General features: G+C 48.2%; 1 protein-coding gene across 1 annotated transcript in view; it reads left to right on the top strand.

Moving 5' to 3' along the window:
• The first annotated feature begins 9,342 nt into the window (after positions 1-9,342).
• Positions 9,343-20,732, top strand: part of LOC149371146 (solute carrier organic anion transporter family member 4C1-like) — a 38,587-nt gene continuing 27,197 nt past the window's right edge. The window contains exon 1 of the mRNA XM_089579504.1: positions 9,343-9,412. Coding sequence (XP_089435630.1) covers positions 9,343-9,412 — 70 coding nt within the window. The remainder of the gene's footprint in view (positions 9,413-20,732) is intronic.

Raw genomic sequence — 20,732 nt, forward strand, 5'->3', positions numbered from 1 at the left:
TTGTTAATGCCATCTTCTCCCGGGGCGGATGTCGTGCGTATCTTATGGAGGGCTGCTCTTATTTCCGCTATTGTTATGTCAGCGTCCAGGAGGGGGTTAGGTTGTCCTTTATAATCTGGTAGTGACTGCGTCTCTCGGGTTGTGCAGAAGTATTTCTGCTGTAGCGTGTTGATAATGTCTTGATCCGTGCCTGGGTCCATGTTTAAAATTTTGGTGATTTCCCTTTGAGTCGTAGCTTTATTTGATTCCGGATCAAGGAGATGCCGCAGAAGATTCCACGTCTCTCTCGTGCCTAGATTGCCATTTACATTTTCGCAGATATGGTCCCATTGCTGCCTTGCGATTTCTGCGGAGTGGTGTTGAATTTCTTTTGTGAGTGTGATTATCTTGTTTCTAAGCTTTTTGTTGTATTTTTGTTTAAGCCATCTTTTTTCTAGGCTTTGCCTTGCCTCCCACATGTGTGTAAGTCTGCTGTCAATCGCATTTACGTCTAGGTCATGTGCTAGTTCTTTAGTGGCCTTTCCCACATCTGATAGGAGGGTTTGTGTCCACTGTTCTAGGTCTGTGATCGGTTCCTGATTTTGGTCGCGGATCGTCCTAAGTTTGTCCCAGTCGGTGATCTTGTTTTTTCTGGGTTGGGGTTTGAGTTTGGCGATGGTGATTTTAGATGCTATGATATAATGGTCACTTCCCAGATTTTGTCTGGTGTTGCTCCAGCTTAAGTCTGGGAGATTTTTGCCTATCGTGAGGTCCGGGCACGTGTCCCGGCTCACGCTGTTACCTATCCTGGTAGGTTGCATGGGATCCGTGTATTGGGTTAGCCCTCTTTGCTGGATAAAATCAATTAGGGCCGTGCCTTTCTTAGATATAGTTGCGTGTCCCCATTGCACGTGTTGAGCGTTGAAGTCGCCCACAATTAGGGTTGGGTTTTGGCCTGCAATTTGTAGGGCTTTCAGTATAGCGGCTTTTGCTGGTCCAGCCTGCGCCCTGGGGTGGCTGTATGCGTTCAGTATGAACAGAGAAGAGGAGTTTCTTTTGCTGGGTAAAATTTCGATTAATATACAGTCGAGCTCTACGTTTTCAATTTCGTGGTTAACCACGGTAAGGTTTCTATGTACCATCGTAGTGGTTAAAGGTTGTTCTGTGATGAGACATGGCAGAACTGCCCGGTACCCTGGCAGTTTTAGTCGAGATATTCTGGGTTCTTGGATCGCTATTACGTCAGGTTTTTCGGATTGCGATTGAATATGTAACTGCAGATCTGCTTTTTTGTTGCGCATAGATCTGCAGTTCCACTGCCAAATTGTTATGATTTTAGGATTGGCCATTTTGCTGGGATAGATCGATTGGCGCCCCTTGAGCTGATGGGGGAAGCCGACGTAAAATTTCCTGTAAAATGGTGTCGATTACCCCGAACTTGTGATTTACATCCTGTATGTGTTGTTCGAGTCTTTGTGATAAATTGTCAACTGTTTGTGTTACGTTATCGAGTTTCTGACTGTGCTCTTCCACTTTTTGTTCGAGTTTTGGGACTCTATCCTCCAATGAGGGATTTCTAACATCAGCTACTGCTCGTTTTTTGCGAGGTGTTTCTTCCTTGCTTACTACGCTTACTGGGGTTTCGACTGTTGCGGACACAGTAGTTTCCATTTCTGTAACTTCCTGCATGGCAAGTGGTTTTGGAGGAGGGTCCTCAGATTTGGTGGGTGCTTTTAGTTGACTGTTTTCCTGTTCTAAGTGTTTGATGCGGTCCGTAAGTATTTGAATGTGGTGGAGTGCCTGATCGAGTTTAGACTGTAATAACTGCAGCTCCGTCCCCTTTCCGTGAGAGGCCACTCCCGCCCAGCTCACCTGTTTCGGTCCGGGGCTCTGCGTCCGGCTGCCGGTGCCGCTGTCACCTCCACTGCGGCTGCTGCTGCGTCCGCTGCGGCTGCTGCTGCGTCCACTGCGGCTGTTGCTGCGTCCGCTGTCCAAGGGCGGGAAGGAGCTCGAGCGGTCCTTTCTTTGGGTGGATGTTGAGTCGTCGCTGGTCCGGGATTTTGATCTTGATTGGTGCTCCGACGTTTTAGTGTGGGGTCGTAGAAATCTTTTTTTGCAGCTGTTATCGCCTGTGCGGTGCCCTTCTCCACAGACAATGCAGACTGGGTCGCAGATTTCTTCTTTGAGGTGCTGGTTTCCGCAGTACGGGCACCGTTGTTGCGGTGGCTCTGGACATACGTCTCTTCTGTGTCCGACTCTTCTGCAGTTCGTGCACGCCTCTACTTTTGGGATGAAGGGGTAGACCGGATACAGGACGCCGAAGTATATGATGCTATCTGGCAATTCGTCCGCGTTGAAGTGGAGCAGGAGGGACTTTGATGTTCTTCCCATGGTTCGTGCTTGGACGATTTCAGGGTTTCTTTTGCGAAGTTCTTTCATCATTTCTTGCTGCGTTTCGCCATCGTAAGCCCTGTAGATGATGCCCTGCAAGGCCTTGTCCGGAGGAGCGATGTATGACGTCATGATGATGTCTTTGCCTTCCAGCTTGATTTGTTTGACTGCGACGTAACGTAGTGCGTTTGCCTGCACCGGCGTCGATATGGTGAAGACATTCTTCGTACAGTTCGTTCTGGATTGGTCTTTGTCAGCCTCGGTCGCGGTAATGCCGCTAGCTGATGCAATAGCTTGCCTGATAGATTTCTCGGTGTAGCGCGTGATGTCCACGCCACCCGTTGGTCTGTAGATTATCTTATAGTCTTCCTCCGGTAGTCGTGGAAGCGGTTTCTTAGGATGGAGTGGAGGGAGAGGTTGCGCCTTCGACTTTTCGGTCTGATTATTTGGCTTCTGAGCTGTTAATGATACAACTTTGGGGTCCTGATTCCGGTAAGACACAATCGTTTTCCAATCGGGCGTCTCGAATTCGTCTGGGGAGGCGTTCGTCCCAGCTACGGCGTACTCCATGACTGCCGCCGTGGCGTTCGCGCCGTGGCGTTCGCGCCGCGCCAGGCCTGGCGTTCGGGTAAGCTAGGGCGCCGGAGCGACGCTGGCTTTAGACGGTTGGAGCTCGGTCGCCCGAGCTCCGATTTGCTTAAAGGAGGTCTTGAAAGGACTCACGCTTCTTGTCCGTGTGTCGGAGTCGAAGTATCCTGGCTTTTTTCCTTGCAGAAGGTGTTCGAAAGCGGAGCCCATACGAAGCACATGCGCCTCAGTTGGCCCTCTAGCGGGAAAAAACTGCATGGTTACTAGCCAAAGTACAATTGGCCCCGTTCGAAATTCGCGCGCTGTGACGTCACGACCGTTTCGACCAATTGAAAATCGTGACATTTCTGTCGACAACTGCTGCTTACAACGATGAGACATTAAAGGCTTTCGCCTTAAAAGAAATTACGCAGAGCTGAATCCACGACGTACCCCTCTACTTCTCAGAATCGGACATATTGCACCGTCTCTAGACGCGCGGCAAGCCCCCGGTGCTGGGAGTTTGAAGATTAGGCAAGGAATCGAAGACAGTCCTGATACTGTTCGAAGACAGCAAAGTATCGAGGTGGGTGCGCATCACGCCATTGGCTCAACGGGACGCGCTTTATCGGAAAAAATACGAAGTGTGCAACGCATGCGGAAGAATGGGCCACCGAGCCGACGTCTGCCCGGACCCTAAAACGTGATAGAGAAACCTGGGAAGCCCTGCTGCGGAGCGAGGCCCCTTCACAGCAACAAACCATCCGCCTGGCGGAAGAAGCCGCGAGGAATCACGACCTCTTCGCCTGCTTCTAATCCCGGAGGTCCCGGCCCCCGTCACCAAGGCCTGCGTGCCGGGGACGGGGAGTAGGGGGCTTCCTTATTCTGGCGGAAAAAAAAAGTTGATATCATCATCATCATCACTGCCGCTGCTGCGGGCGCTGCGCCACTGCTCCGACCGCTGTGTGCTGACCTCCGCTTCGCCAGATGTGGTCATGTGGTTATGCACGTGACTCCGAGCCGAGTCGTCGCCGCTCTCGCACGTAGTTTCGCCATGGATGACAGCGCGGCTGACAGTGTGCCTGAAACTACTGTGAGCCATTTCAGGCACGCGGAAATCGCACCTGAAGTGCTTCGCAGTCGTTTCAGGCGCGTAGCCAGGAGTAATGGAACTTTCGCTCTAACTCGGCTTAAAAGAGTTAAGCCAGTGCCCTTTTTCTCTCTCCGATGCTCATAAACTCGCAGAAAACAGCTTTAATGCATGTACAAACAATATTCGTAAACAACGCAAGCGGAGAGAGTAACGTTTTCGCATTTCCAAATAAAAGCAGTCGTGTAAGTTTGTGCAATTACTGCGGAAGACGTAGCGTTAACGGAGGAATCAAGTTAAAAAAATATTTGTTCGAAATGGTATGCTTGCTGAACACTAATTAATACCTTGCGACGAAAATAAAAACACATCGTTTTTCGAACGAAATGTTGAAGACTGCTGTTAAATTTCACTCCGGCCTATTAGTGATGCCCTAGGCGCACATTTCCTTTATTCACGAAGATTAAAATCTTTCTCCTCGAAAACGCATCACTGCACACATTGCCACAAAAGTGCTCGGTGCCACGCCTGGCTGGCTGACATGTTGCCAGATAGCGCCTCTCGTCCTTCTTCCCGGCCTCCAGCACCACTATGCTCATTTCTTACGGCCCCGACGGCATCGTCTCGTTAGATGCGAAGCGCAGAACGCGCCCGTCTGCTGTGCGGTGTCAATGCACGCTAAAGATCCCCAGGTGGTCCAAATTATTTCGCAGCCCTCCACTAAGCTGCCTCTTTTTTGTAGCGAAAGCTACGTTCGCCACGAAATCGCAATTTCGCTGTAGCGGTGCTCCGAGGAGGTACAGAGACTGACCTTGAGCCGTTGCCTAACAACTGCCACAGCTGGAGGACGCCGCTGCGCGCTCGCCGCGCCATCTGGCATGCCGACAAACCACGCGCATCGCCGCGGAGCCGTCGCTGCCGTTTGGTGTGACGTCACACCGCTTGCGTCGTCACTCACGAAAGTACTGGACGAAATAGAAAACATCAGCTACGCAATGTATGCAGATGACATAACAATATGGACAACCACAGGCTCCCTAGCAGCTAAACAAGAGCGGCTACAAAAAGCGATTGACCATACTGAACAATACGCCAGGGCCAGACGATTATCGTGCTCAGCAGAAAAATCAAAATACGTAAGAATCAAAAAAGGTACACGAAAATACGACTCCCGAATCACCCTGAAACTCGGAAACGAGACAATACCTGAGAAAACGGAAGTCAGGGTACTTGGAATGTGGCTGCAAAACACAGGACGATGTAGCAAGACCATTGCCTCTATTAAGAATACAACAGAGCAAGTCGCCAGAATCGTGCGAAGAATCAGCAGTAGAAAGAAGGGGGCGAGAGAACAGGACACCCTAAGACTCATAGACAGCCTCGTCACGAGCAGGGTTACGTAGAGTCTCCCCTACCACGAACTAAACAAGCAAGAAACTCTATAAATCGACACCATACTACGCAAAGCGTACAAAACGGCGCTCAAACTTCCAATGTCCACACCAACCGAAAAACTAATGGCCCTGGGAGTATCAAACACCTTCGACGAACTACGAGAAGCGCAACGTAGTGCGCAATTAGACAGACTCACTCAAACCAGAACGGGAAGACACCTACTGGAGAAATTACGGCTACCTCTAGGTAAACAAAGAGATAAGGAACAGATTAATAATGAAGACAGAAACAACATCCGGGTAAGACCAATACCACGACACATGGATCCGAATTTACATCATGAAAGACGACAAGCCAGAGTCCGAGCACTCACCAGGGAACTCAGCGACAATCCCAACGTAGTCTACACGGACACAGCAAAATACCGATACCAACGCAAAACGATCGCCGTTGTAACAGACGAAGGAGGGCAAGAAATAACCAGCGCAACTATAAACAACCCAAACATAGAATCAGCTGAAGAAGCCGCCATTGCTCTGGCAATATCGCACGGCAACGCAACAGGACACAACCTCCCTATAGTGACGGACTCCAAACAAGCATGTAGAAACTACACAAGAGGCAGGATCGATAGCATCGCCAATCATATTCTACACACGACGAGAAGACACAAAAACACTAAACATAGTATTTTGTGGGTTCCGGGACATGAGGGGATGAGGCGCAACGTGGCAGCAGACGAGTTAGCTCGAGGATACGTCAATCGAGCAGACTCAGCACTTTGCACCACAGGCACCTTTGACCCAGTTACCCCCACGTACTCAGATGTACTCGATCATTACAGGGGTCAGCGGAAACGCTACCCAGCCCCACACAAAAGGCTCACCAAAGAGGAGGCGGTAGACTGGCGTAGACTACAAACCGGTACCTACCCACACCTGCACAAACTACACAAGATTTTCCCTACACAATATGCAGACAAATGCCCGTGGTGTCAGGGTAAACCTACACTAGAACATATCACATGGACCTGCCCTAAGGCAGACTTAGAGCCAAGAATAAACCCGAGTTTGATGCAGTGGGAGCACTTGCTGGCCAGCGAGGACGAGGAAACGCAACGATTCCTTGTGCGCCGAGCCACGATGGCAGCAGTCAAGTGCGGCATCCTGGACCACGGATCGACCACGGCGCCCAGTGACCCGTAAGGGTCAAGAACACCAATTTATTGACAACAAAGTTTTTTCCATCCATCCATCGTCGTTGCGCTCTTCTCCGCTCACTTCGCCAGCCAAAACGCGACGTCGCTACCAAAATGTCCTTAGACGAAACTGCTTTCGCCAAGTATATCCTGGCCTTGGCTGAGCTAAGCCACTGCCATTTTAGAGGGTGGTGGTGGTGGTGGTGGTGGTGGTGGTGGTGAAAACATTTATTACGAATGAGCAGGAGGTATGTTGGGATCAGCCCGTAAGGGACCGATCCTTACAAACACTAGGTGGAGGTCCCTAGTATGGGACCCCAGTGGCGGTTGCCGCCGCCCGGGCGCGCCCGACTAAGGCTTGTTGGGCCTGTAAGTCGTGGCAGCCGAGCAGGGTCGCCTCCCAGTCCTCCCGGGTTGGGTTGGGGATGGGGGGAATAGCGGGGTTGGAGGGGCAGGCCCACACCATGTGATAAGTGTCAGAAGACACTGCACTACAGTGGGGGCAGCTGCCGCTAAAGGAGGGGTCAAAATGTTTTAGCGCTGCCGGGCACAGCAATGTATTGGTGAGAAGGCGGAGAAGGAGCCGCTCATCCGCTAGGGTAAAGGCGATGACAATTTTGATAATATGCTGTAATATCTTTGAATGTATAGACCGGATTAAAATCGGGTTCCTGATCGGATGGGGAGGAGAAAACAGCCCGGTGAGAGAGCGCGCGGGCGGCTGCGTCTGCTGCCTCGTTTCCTGTCAACCCCTGATGAGCAGGGGCCCATATGAGGTAACGGTGTGCGGGGTCCGTATCCCGTATGCAATTTTGGTATATTCGATAGGCTAGGGAGGGAGTGCAGCCTTGTTCGACGTTCCGACAGGCCCCTCGCGAGTCGGTGATTATGTATTTTGAATTGGAATGTGAGGCCGCGAGAGCAATCGCGCGCAGCTCTTTGGAGATACAAAATCTAAAATCAGCCCTGACTACGGCAGACGCTAAGCCAATGGCAGTTGTAAGCACTCCCCAAACAGGGACACCATCCTTGGTAGAAGCTAAAGCACAAACCTCACTAAATAATAGCCAGGAGAGCGAAAGTAACATGGTGGTCGAGGATGCCGTCCCGCCCCCATCCAAGCGCAGAATAAGGGAAGAGAGCAACTCAGACCTGACTGTGGACGAAAAGCTAAACAAGCTAGAAGCCAAAATGGACAGACATTTGAAAAATTTCTCAAAGGAAAGGGATACGAAACTAGAGGATTTTGCTAACCAAATCCAGAACCAAATGCAGAACCATTTCCATTTAATAACTGAGGCACTTCAGCAGCTAAAGGGGGAAAATGCCGTCATACATGCACGGCTCGCTAAGGTTGAGGAGAATATCGTCAAGCTTAGCAATGGACAGATCGTGCAGTAGTACCCAAATTTGGCAGTGGAACTGTCGCGGATACCGACGCAAGCGGCCGGTGCTACAAAGCGCCTTGTCGATGCTCGATACAGCCCCGCTGGCAGTTGCGCTGCAAGAGACCGGCGGTCCGGCTAAACTGCAGGGTTATCAGGTTTTCCATAGCAATAGGGGAGACAAATCACGGGTATCAACATTAGTCAAGAGAAACGTAGCAACAATAGAGCATGATCTAGAAGACAACGTAATCGAAAACGTCTTCGTGGAAATTTTAACAGGAAAGAAGGGAGAATCAAACACTTTTCTCTTAAACATATACAGCCCACCCAAACAGAGGAAGGTTAGGTTTAGGGCGATAATTAACAAAGCACTTAAAATAGCCGAAAACCAACCCCTAGTCATAGTAGGCGACTTCAACGCCCATCACCCGGAATGGGGGTACCTGAAAGAAGACCCAAAAGGGAGACAATTATGGGAGGATATACACAACCTGGGACTTACGATACTAACCGATCCGGAGCACCCCACACGAGCCGGAAATAGCGTCAGTGTGGACACTTCACCGGATTTAACCCTCCTTAGAAACGTAGGAACGGCGAAATGGATTAACACGGAACAGAACTTAGGCAGCGATCACTATGTCATAGCAACAGAGATAAGAACCAAGAACAAACAAATAGGCAAGAAACAAACCCCTACGACGATCACAGAGTGGGACCACTTTAGGGAGCTCAGAGGAAACAGAGACGAGACAGTCATAAACAATATCGGAGAGTGGTGCGAAGCAGTTAAGAAGGATGCCAGAAAGGTAACCAAAGTGCTAGACGGGGAAAAAGCCCCCGAGATAGCGGACAGCCGACTCCTACACATGTGGGAAGCCAAACAAGGCATCGAGCGCCGACTAAAGAAACAGGGCAGGAACAACCGCAATCTCAAAAGAAGATTGGCGCGGCATAATAAAGAAATAGAGGATTACGCGTTTAAACTGTGCCAACAAAATTGGAATAGCAAATGCAACGAAATGGAGAGGAGCATGAATCTCCCCCAGACGTGGAACATTCTTAGGCATCTCATAGACCCCAAAAAATCCAAGACCCAAGCAAAAGTTACAATGACCAAAGTTAGACACGCGTGTGGGGAATACGATGACGAAAGCTTCATACGTAAACTAGCTGAAACCTACATAGGAGATACAAATAAAAGCCGGCTTCCAGATTATGAAGGAGCCCCGAACGAGGCCCTGGACGCGCCCATTACGGTAGCCGAGGTAAGGGCTGAAATAGTCAGACTCAAAACCAGATCGGCTCCTGGTCCAGACGGGATTACGAACACAATGTTAAGGAACCTCGACGACAACTCCATAAAGGCCCTCACAGGTTACATGCAGGAGTGCTGGGAGAAGGGCGAGATTCCCCCGCAATGGAAAACGGCCACCGTGGTCCTAATACCTAAGCCTGGGAAGCAGCCGCAGATAGGGAACCTCCGACCTATATCCCTGACATCGTGCGTAGGAAAACTAATGGAGCATGTCGTCCAAACCAGAATATCGAATTACATGGAAAAGAATAGGAAGTGGCCAGATGAGATGTATGGATTCCGACCACATCTCAGCACACAAGATGTCATGCTGCGATTAAAACATGATATCATTGACTCCAGAACCAAGGATGCAAAGGTTATCCTAGGTCTCGATCTCAAAAAGGCATTTGATAACGTCAAACATGAGGCAATATTGAAAGGACTCAGCCACGCCGGAGTAGGCCACAAAACCTATCGCTACATAAGTGACTTCCTCACAGATAGAACTGCGAGCATAAGCTTCCAGGAGATTAAATCCGGGGAAATAAAGCTGGGAAGCAAGGGAACCCCTCAAGGGTCGGTGCTATCACCCATTCTCTTTAACATGGCCATGAGAGAACTCCCGGGCGAACTTGAGAAAATTGGCAACCCAAACTTAGAATATAGCCTGTATGCGGACGACATTAATCTATGGATCAACCGAGGAAGTGATGCAGAGATTAACCAAACCCTACAGGCAGCTGCCAATATTATTTCGATGTATGCAGAAGAAAGGGGCTTAGAATGTTCGCCCGAAAAATCTGAAATATTCATATATAACGATAAGGCTCTGAGGAACAAACCACCCTCGGAAATTCAGATTTCTGTAGGAGGAAAGGAGGTGCCCAAAGTGGACACAATCAGAATCCTAGGCCTTTATATGCAATCAAATGGAAAAAACATGACAACCATCAAAAAGCTTGAGAGCCACGTGATGCAGACCCTCAATCTCATCAAACGTGTCTCGAGCAAAAGAGGCGGTCTTAAAGAAAAAAACCTACTTAGGCTCATACAAGCTTTCATAATAAGTAGAGTCAGCTACGCTACGCCGTACCTAAATCTCAAAGCAGCAGAGAGGAACAAGATCGACGCTCTCATAAGGAAGTGCGTCAAGAAAGCTCTAGGCCTGCCCATGTGCACATCCTCGGAAAAACTCCTATCACTGGGCATTCATAACACGCTTACAGAGCTTGCAGAAGCAGTCCATACATCACAGCTAGAGAGACTCAGCATAACACATGCCGGAAGAGCCACACTAGCCAAAGTCGGACTCAAAACAGATAGGGGAGCTAGACAGAGGGTGGATATCGACATGGAGATTAGGAACAATCTCAGGATTCCCCCCTTACCCAAGAACATGCACCCAGAAATAAACACGGAAAGAAGACAAAAACGGGCACAGGTGATAGACCGCATCTACGGTGACAAGCCTGAGGAGGAGGTCGCCTACGTAGACGCAGCGGGTGATATACATAGTCAGTACACGACCGTCGCGGTAGTGAACGGAGCGGGTAGCCTCATTACGGCCGCAACCGTCTTAGGGACAAACACTGAGACGGCGGAGGAGGTCGCAATAGCACTAGCTTGCGTCGGTTCCAAACCTAAATACGTCATAAGCGACAGCAAAGCTGCAGTCCAAAATTTCAGTAGAGGGAGAGTCTCTCCCCTCGCTGCCAAAATTTTAAGACAAGCGACATTGAATAGAACAATCAATATAATCTGGACCCCCGCGCACGAATCTGTCCGTGGCAACGAGGCGGCCCACGAGGTGGCTCGAGATCTCTACCACCGAGCTGCACACGACGGTCCACCGCTCGTAGATCACGGGAGAGAAGGGCGACTAATTTCCTGTCAGGAAGTTACAGAATATTATAGACAACATCGCAGGTACTTTCCCCCGCCTAGCATAACACTCAACAATCAACAGGCGGTGGCGTGGAGGCGTCTACAAACAGATGTCTACCCACACCCAATTCTATGCAAACATATAATTCCTGAAATAGAAGACGATAAGTGCAAGAAGTGCGGAGTGAGAGGGTCCCTCGACCACGTAATATGGGAGTGTAGCCAATCCCCAGGCAGGGCGAAGAACATTAATAGTAGAGACGCCTGGGAGACCTTGCTCCGGAGCTCGGACCCTGAGCTCCAGCTCACCGCCGTCCGACTGGCTGAAGAGGCCGCCGGGATACAAGAGATCCCGGCCAGCATCTGACGCGACTACCCCATGCGGCCGGATCTCTCCTGATCCTCCTCCCTCAACTGAGGGTATGGGACAGGGGAGGTCTGGGTGAGGTAGTCTCATTCTGTTGGACAATAAATGTTTTTCACTCACTGGCGCCCGTTTCTGGGTTTCGTGGCGTTTCCGTCGCCGTTGTACGTTGTAACCAGCAGTGGACACAGTCGCGCTTTAAGCTGCGAAACCAATGAAGCGGGAGCTTGAAAAGAAAACGAAAGGCGCATAACTGTCCTTTGAAACAGAGGACACCTCCATCGTGCTTTATGCTACTCAGTACTGACAGATGTGCGCAGCATGCGTTGGCATTGAAAACATTGTGCCGTTTTACGCAAAGTACGCAAAACTGGCTCTCTGGGTCAGTAGACGCCTGAATCACGCTTATAGGTACTGTACGTGGGATGATGAGAGAGAGATGTGGGCTGCAGGCATTGACTGCGTTGTGCCAGGAACACGGCGCTGAAGCCATAGGTCGTCGGTGTTCGAAGTATTCTTTGGCGTTGGCGTTGACAATCTTTTACACCACGATCATTTTAAGGAAAGGAAGTGCGCATAACTGGCTCCCTGGTTCAGCGGACGCCTGAATCGCGCTTATAGGTACGTGGGGTGACGAGAGAGAGATGTGGGCGGCAGGCGTTGGCGCTGACAACGGTGAGCGAACTCTCGCGGTTAACCGTCAACTGCGACCTGCCAGGGTGGCAGGGTGGGTGGGGAATGTAATGTACATATCAAGACAAACAGGAATTCCTTACCACTTATGCGTGAGCACATCCCGTTCCTCTCGCTCGTAACGCCTCCCACAGCTGTGACAACCTCGCGAAATACTTGCACAAATCTCGTCTTTGAGAAACAGGCTTTGACGCAGCAAGTCGAGCATACATGCATCTATTTCTCCGACCACAAAGCTTCCTTGATGATAATCAAGAACTGTTGGTGGAGTTTTTCTTGACGAAGAAAAATGTGTGAAAAATAACAAGTTATCTGTGATTGTACATACAAGTCCTGCGCGAATTCTTTGCCTCAGTCTATCAAAAAGGTGAATCAGCTGATGAACTGCGCTCAAATTTCTCTTTAAGAAGTAACCTAATCATCTGGAATTTTTTTTCTTCTTTCACTCCCACCTTCCACCCTTCCCTCATGGCGCTATGAGGGTGTCTCTCCTCAAAAAATCTAGTTGCGGTTCAACTACTCTTTAACATGGTTAGAGAGCGAAAGCTAATTCGTATCGGGCAGCTAACTATACGCGGCTTGGCGTCTTTAATGCTGAGTGCGTTCTGGACACTGGACACACAGCGCGCCCACCCTACCACCCTGGCAGGTGGCAGTTAATGGTTGATCGCGAGAGTTTCCGCGCCGGTCGAATAGAGGCCCGTGTACTGTGCGATGTCAGTGCACGTTAAAGAACCCCAGGTGGTCGAAATTTTCGGAGCCCATCCCTACAGCGTTTCTCATAACCTGAGTCGCTTTTCAGCGATAAACCCCATAAAACAAACCGATTGCGAGAGTTTGCGCAGCCAACAGCCAATAACCGCTGTGGCCTATTGCTGCAGTGCCACATGTCCGCCACCGCGTTGTCAGTGCTAACGAATGCAGCCCACACCTCTCTCTCACCACCCCACGTACCTATAAGCGCGATTCAGATGTCCATTGACCCAGGGAGCCGGTTTTGTGCACTTTCTTTCCTTAAAATCATCAGTCTAAAACATTATCAATGCCAACGCCAATGAACTCAATGAGTGCTGCGTTTCTACCACGTCGTTGTCAATGCCAACGCATGCAGCGCACATCTGTCACTATCGCCACGTACCTTAAAGCGCGATTGAGCTGTCCACTGTCCCAGGGGGCCAGTTATGCGCCTTTCCTTTGCATTCTAAGCTCCAGCTAAAGAAAGGCGCATAACTGCGCGCATTAAGCTACGAAACCGACGGAGCGCGGCAGCGTCGTTATGTATCTTTTCATTGCAATCAAGACTACGGTGGTAGGGGTATCTGTTACAACCGGCGTTGTCGCTTCGGCGGACGCGGTTGCTGCGACCGACGCGCGTCTATCTTTCGTCTAACATCTTTCAACTCTCTTATGTCTGCACGTGGCAGCGATTGGGGCTCTGCTCGAGCTAGTTGGCAGGCTCGTGCATTTTCCTTTTCATCATTCCTTCGGTCGCAACAGCTCCCGCTCTTCATCGTTTTCGTAGCTTAGAACGCGACTGAGGTGTCCTGGGGGCCAGTTATGCACCTTCCTATTCCTTTGCTTTACCTGTTGGCAACTTGGCATGGGCTCTGGTTTTGAAGGTCATTTGAAGGTCAAATTTGCAGCCATGGCTGAACTTGCTCTACCTTGCGTAGTGAAGTTCGCTTTAAGAAACGGTCGGGTACAAGTACATACAAACAGCGCTAAACAACAGGACCAGAAAGAGGAGAAAACAAACACGGCGCTGACACGGTACAACTAAAGCTCGCAGCTCAAAACTGAGCGACCCGTAATGGCTCTCAGCAATCGCAATCAAGAAAACGTACTGGTTCTGTGAGCCCGTCTCACGATTTTCGAGAAAAGAGTGCCTTACTACTGATACTCTAGCCAACGAACAACAACCAGCCGATGTAACAAACCAGACGTTCATTTCCCACATGAGCTTAACGAGGCTCTTTTGCCCGGTAGCCAGCCAGCTTTTGGTGCTGTGTCTTCTTCCTTGCGTTTTTTTTTATACCGCTTGCAAGAGTTTCCAGGAGGAATATCTGACTTCGTAAGGTGGTTTCTGAAGTCCACATCACATAGGAGTGATGTGAAGTTTCCAGCGCTCATCGAGACAAGAAATATTTGCCGGTTCTATTGGCTAACAGGACCAGGAAGAAAGCGGTAACAATGAACTGCAATATTTTGTAGAAGTATAGGTCGACGTTCTTTCAAAACAAGTCGTTTTAAATAACACTTATGAGCGCTACGGAAGGCAATCTCGAAGAGACATTTTTATATCGCCATACGTTATAGACTGTTCGCTTCTCTGCGAACAGAAAACCCCGTACCTTATTTTCACTACAAGCAGGAATATTTATGCCCCCAATAGCATACAGGGATGCAATAGTCACCGAGGGAAAGGTGTCATTTTGGATATTGTATAAAAATGCGTCAACCCAAACTAACAGCGACCACTGAACATCTGTTCAGATTTCTAAAGGCGCGCGCAGCGTCACTTTTAAAATAGCACATATACAAGCATTTTCAGTCACTAAATTGCGTTCTTGTGAATATATCAGCCGGATATTACGCCTTTTACTCACAACAGAGCCCACAATCACGATTGAAAGTTGGCGACCTCTCTCTCTGGCGACTTTTTTACACTAGCGTCTTCCTCCTTGTCGTGATTCACCGGTTCAGAATGGGTATTGTTTGGACTCTTTCAGATGTCACGAAGCTACCGTCAGCTTGGCCAGCCAACCGCGTCTCGCCACCACGTTAGAAAGCTGCGCCCCTCTGAGAATATCCGCTCACGCAGGCAGCCCGGGTGGTAGAGGCCGGCGGTGGAGCGCCGACCTTTAAGCGCACAAAACAACCACGAGGAGAACTAAAGCACGAAAACGGTTAAATTCAAGTCTCGGTTACAGGTAACTCAGCGCCTACAAAATGGATTTCAAAAACTCTGACTGGAGGGCATTCGAGTAGTTGCGCCTTTTAATATCCTAGCCAGAGTGCAACTTTATTGATAATTACTCCAGGGCTTCTTTAAGTTGGGGCCATGTTCCGAGTTCTTTTCGCAGTGTGACTTTCTTCGAGCTTAGATTCTCTCTATGAAAGGTCTCTATCTAAAAAATCTTAAATTTTACTCATGCCCGTTCTTTTCCCGGCAGAGCAAGTAATTCACTTTTCTTTTTAAGCCCATTTTTATGTGCAAAAATAAATAATGTTGCACTGAATAGAATTCCTCAGGGATACCAACAGTCACTTCAAATGCAGAAACAACTCAAGCAGGAACTTCAGACCGTGGTCTATAACTCGAGGTGTCAGAACTCTAGCCTCAGTGTGGAAATTTGAAAGAATAGCCGTCTGCTCTAAATAAGATGGTTGTCAGATGATGCGAAAGGAGCCCTCAAGCCTGGTGCCTGTTTATAGTGCCCCTCAACACTCCAGTTTTCTTTTCTCGCTTTGTGTAGCACAAATTATTTGCTGCCGCATGAAAATGCTACCCATGCAGATGAGAACTGCAGAGAAAAGAAGCTGAATAACGACTTTTAGCACCATATGAAAAAACAACCGGCCACACTGCAATTCAGGCGAAGGAGGAAGTAAAGAAAGCCTCAGAAGCAAAGCGAAAGAGAAAAAGGGCTGGAGAGGATCAGGCGGCAGCAGATCTGATGAAGGACTTTTGGGGAGATTGTGCCAGGAAAACTAGCCACCTTGTGTAACGAACGCCTCTCGACCTCGAGCGTACCGTAATCTTGGATGAACGCTAGCATTATCTTAATTCTTCAAAAAGGAGATGATCAGGACCTCAAAAAATACAGACCGATCACCTTACTCAAAGGTAATCGCTCGCTAATAGAATTAGAGGTACCTTAGACTTCAATGAACCACAAGACTAAAACAAGCTTTTTGTAAAGGGTACTCGGCATTAGACCATGTTCCACTACGAATCAGGAGGTGTTAGAGAAACGCCACAAATATAACCAACCACTATATACAGCCCTTGATATATTATAGGAAAACATTTGGCCTAGTAAAAACCTCAGCACATAAGCAGGCATTCTGTAGACATGCTGTAACACCACAAATTCAAAAACAAAAAACAAAAACGTCTCCTATGCTGCTTGGTTTCGGAAACAGTTGGCTTCCGTCATATATGCTGTAGACTAGAAGATTTCTATAGCGGCTTTATAGCAACCGTATTCCTCCGTAAAGAAAATTAATATTGCCCCGGCAAGGAAGGGTGTCGATCTCTCCTTCAATTAACCACTAGTGTCCGATTCACACTTGTTACTGGAGGTATTCAAAGATCTGTATTGAGAACAGCTGGGGAAAATTCCTTGGAAAATGGAGAATAGTTTAGTAATCCGCAACTCCCTGATGAGACTGCCTTGCTGGGTAACTTAGGGGACGAATTGAAAAGCACGACAAATGGCATAGTTAAACCGGAGTGCCACTCTCTCTTGGAGGCACGCTCAACCTTACCCCCCCCCCCCCCCCCCCCCCCCCCCGTCCAGTGCTCTGTTCCTGTGCCTTTTTTTACATATATTTAGTGCCGTTTCCTGAAAGGTTTGTAAATAGTTCATGTAAATAAAACAATTTCAGTGTACTGAATAACATGGTAAAAAAAGCGGTTTGGTGTCCTATATTTTATTTTTCTTTGATGCAACGGCACCGTCATCTGAAAATTTTCGTGATCACTTGTTTCGTTGCCGATGAGCCATATAATGCTTTCTTATTATTAAGAATGGAGAAGAGCGCATTTGGCAGACTCTCTCAGATCATGAATGGCAGTTTACCAATACCCCTGAAGAGAAAACTTTGTAGCAGCTATATCTTGCCGGTACTCACCTGTGGGGTAGAAATATGGGGGCGAGCGAAAAGGGTTCAACTTTATTAGAGGACAAAGGATCCGGCTACGCAAAGAAAAATGAAGTTGTAACGTTAAGACAAGAGAATAACGGAAAAATTTTAGGAGGTACTTATGCTCCGCCTTAAGGGTATGATCCGATAGCTTTAGGAGGTTATTGCCAACAAATGGAGGATTGTTCATCCTCTACTTAACATTCATGTATACTTGGCAGTCCTCATACCACTCCTGGCGCTCCGGTGCAGCGGTTAAGCAATGCTTCACTATGGCAGGTGCTGCCATGGGTGGGGCTCGTGCGAACCAGGTTGCTCTTCGGGGCATCCTTTCGTGAACAATCATTGATTCAACTGCCACCTGCCACAGTTGGCAGGTTACTCACAATCATATGGGCAGATTGTACAGAGAGATTGTACAGACGGATTGTACAGATTGTACTGATTGCACAGACAGAGATTGTACAGATTGTGAAGACGCCACAAGGTTACGGGGCATAGGTGGCCCACCTTCCTCCTAGATTGCTGCTCTGCGGATTTTTCGGGGATTTGCCGCTCAATATCATCGACGCCGATCACGCCGACTGCGATGCCCGATCTGCTACACGTTAAGAGGTGACGTCACAAACGCGGAACGACATCCCAGTCTAAAAATGTGGGTAAAGTGCCATGCTTAGAACATATAAGGCGGAGGCAAGGTAACTAATGCTCGGTAAGCGCACTGTACTGGATTCCAAACAACGGCCTCTGTAGCCGGAGGTGGCAGAAAGTTAGATGGGCGTATGAGATTAGGAAGTTTGCGGGGATACGGTGGCCGCAGTTAGCGCAGTTAGAGATACGGGAGAGAGGCCTTTGCCCTGCAATGGGCGTAATCAGGCAAATCATGGTGATTACCTTCCACTCATAATGTCGTCCTGATGAAGTAACCAAAACTGGGGTTAATTTCTCCAACCTTCACTTCTAACGCTACAAACGGCACGTGTGGATGGCTGCCATTTCCACTCGATTTGCGAACGACATTCCTTGAGTGCTTGAATTCAAATGAATCCAGAGATACGCGTTGTTTTGGATAGTGATATGGCGCTTTCATGTTTCTGACCATAACTAACACTTCGAAGTCGTACAAATTTTGACACTTTAATTGTTTAGTATTTTCTAATTCGATTTGTTCTTTTCCGGCATTACAGTTCATGGAATCTGCAATTATCGGAACGAATTCGTTTGACGAAGACAGAATTCCTTTTTTCATCAAGAGTTTCATCCGTTATGAACTGCGGGTTTAGAGTTCTAACATTTTTCTAGGCAGGGAAGAAATCTGCCACAACAGCAACCACCTCAAGCCTCCGAAATGCAAAACTTCCGGAAAACTGTCCCGTGATTTCTTGAATAAAAGCATAGATGCGAGCGCAAAACACTTGTGTATCGAGGCAGAATCTGCAGCCCCTAAAGAAAAGTGGCGTTCATAGTTAGCGACCACAGTTACAGCATGCACCAAAACATTTGAAGTTAACTGCATACAAGACATTTATCCGCCCGGTTTTGGAGTATGCCTCCCCTGTTTGGAGCCCCCACCAAGTGTACTTGCCAGATAAGCTCGAAAAAATTCAGAGAACCGCAGTGCGTTTCGTATGTTCGCGTTATCGCAAGACCGATTCTGTAACAGACATGCTTAAATCTTGCGACCTGGAACTGCTCGAAACACGACGAAAAAAACAACGGTTGAAACCGTTTTTCGAAATCACCAGGAATCAACTAAAAATAAACAGGGAAACATATATTCACCCCCCTCTAAAACAAAGTGCGCGTTTACACCACAGGTCCGCAATACGACCGTACAGAGCCCACCTATGTGCTTTTCAAAACTCTTTTTTCCCCTCATGTATTAATATGTAGAATGGTCTTGCGGAATTCATTGTCACAGCTCAAAATGTCAAAGAGTTTGAGAACCTTTTGGAATTATATTACAGGCAACAGGGGAATTGACAATGATCATGCTGTTGTTATGGTTTCCCTCATCCTTCTTTGTTAAGTTGTTAAGTATTCGTGTTTTGATTATGTTTTTTGTGTCTTGTCGGTGCCTGACGTTTTCGTTCCACGATAATTAAAATAAAAACCTCTCCTGTTATGGCCCTCAAGTGAGGGCTACAGTATTCCCAAAGAAATAAATAAAATAGTTTTTGTTTAGCTGTTGATACCTTGGAAGTAAAGAACAACAGCGAGACCTACAGTTTGCTGCCCGCAATGTGGCCGCAATGTTACAGTCCTTTATCAAGTGATGCTGGGCAGTTGTAAGACGTACCGTCTTTGTCAAAAGTAACCAGGCTTCATTGTTTGCTTGTATCTTTTACAGTGGAGCCCTTGTGGCTTTCCTAAAGATCAAAAGGTGTTGGAAGGTGAGAAGACCCCCAGTCCTTCCCTTTAACGATCATTTCAGCTTCAGGGAAGCTGTAAGGGCTCCACTGTACGAGCTAGAAGCAAACCATGCAGCCTGGTTACTTTTGACAAAGACGGTACATTTCATTATGCACATTATGCACATTATGCACATTATGCACATTATGCACATTATATGTCCCTGTCTTTCTTTTTTTCTTACTTTTTGAAATTTTCACTCTTGCAATGCCGCTTATATTTACAAGTTTGGAATAAACATCTTTTTGTTGGTTCGAGAATGTCGCCTCCTTCCAACCAGCTGACATATTTTTTCTACACCAAGTGCAAGAGGGCCTCATCGGTGGCTCAGTGGTTATGGCGCTCAGCTGCTGACCCAAAAGACGTGGGTTCGATCCCAGCCGCGGGGGTCGCAATTTGATGGAGCGAAATGCTTTAGGCCCGTGTACTGCGTGATGTCAGTGCGCTTTAAATACCCCAGGTGGTTGAAATTGTCCGGCGCCCTCCACTAGGGCAACCGTCATAGCCTGAGTCGCTTTGGGTCCTTAAACACCCGTCCAAAGATAAAGATCAAGCACAAGAATGCGACGTTGCGCTTTGTTCAGTGCGAAAGCTCTATTGGTCTCGTAGCCCGTAAAATGCCGGTTTGTGGTTAAAGCTCTTCGTCTTCTCTTCATCTTCGAGATTTCACGCGTATTTATCTGGCCGAGTTCCTAGCGGCTGTACTTGCTCTGCGCAAGATGACCAACTCTTTTCCCGCGGTAATAATTACTGAATCATTATCTTTATGCACTTTTTCTGTCTGCGTCCACTAAATTATAGCCATTTCGAATACTAAAATTCTAATTCCTCCAGATATCCGACCAATTCGATGTGTTTGGGCTCCTGGACACGGGGGCCTTCATTTAAATGAATCAGCTGATGCTTTAGCGAAGGCAGCCCTGAGTGTTCCTATCGTTTATTTCCTCCTCCTCGGCACCGTTTGGTGCGTACACTTTAATGAGGGAATTTGACGCACCAGTGCTTACATTCTTGGACGATTTTCAGTACCTCCTGTTCCCACGGAGGAGTACATCTTGGCGATCTAGCAAACTTGAGGTTTCCTTCACGCAACTTCGTCGCCGTAATCAGCAACTAAACTTTCACCTCTACAGGCCTGGTCTTGCGATCTCCCCACTGTGTCGGTTTTGTGCTGAGCTGGAAAAAGTAGACTAATATCTTCT

This window comes from Amblyomma mixtum, chromosome 1 (assembly GCF_055824585.1).
Source record: "Amblyomma mixtum isolate Tamu chromosome 1, ASM5582458v1, whole genome shotgun sequence".
NCBI classification, from domain to species: Eukaryota; Metazoa; Arthropoda; class Arachnida; order Ixodida; family Ixodidae; genus Amblyomma; species Amblyomma mixtum.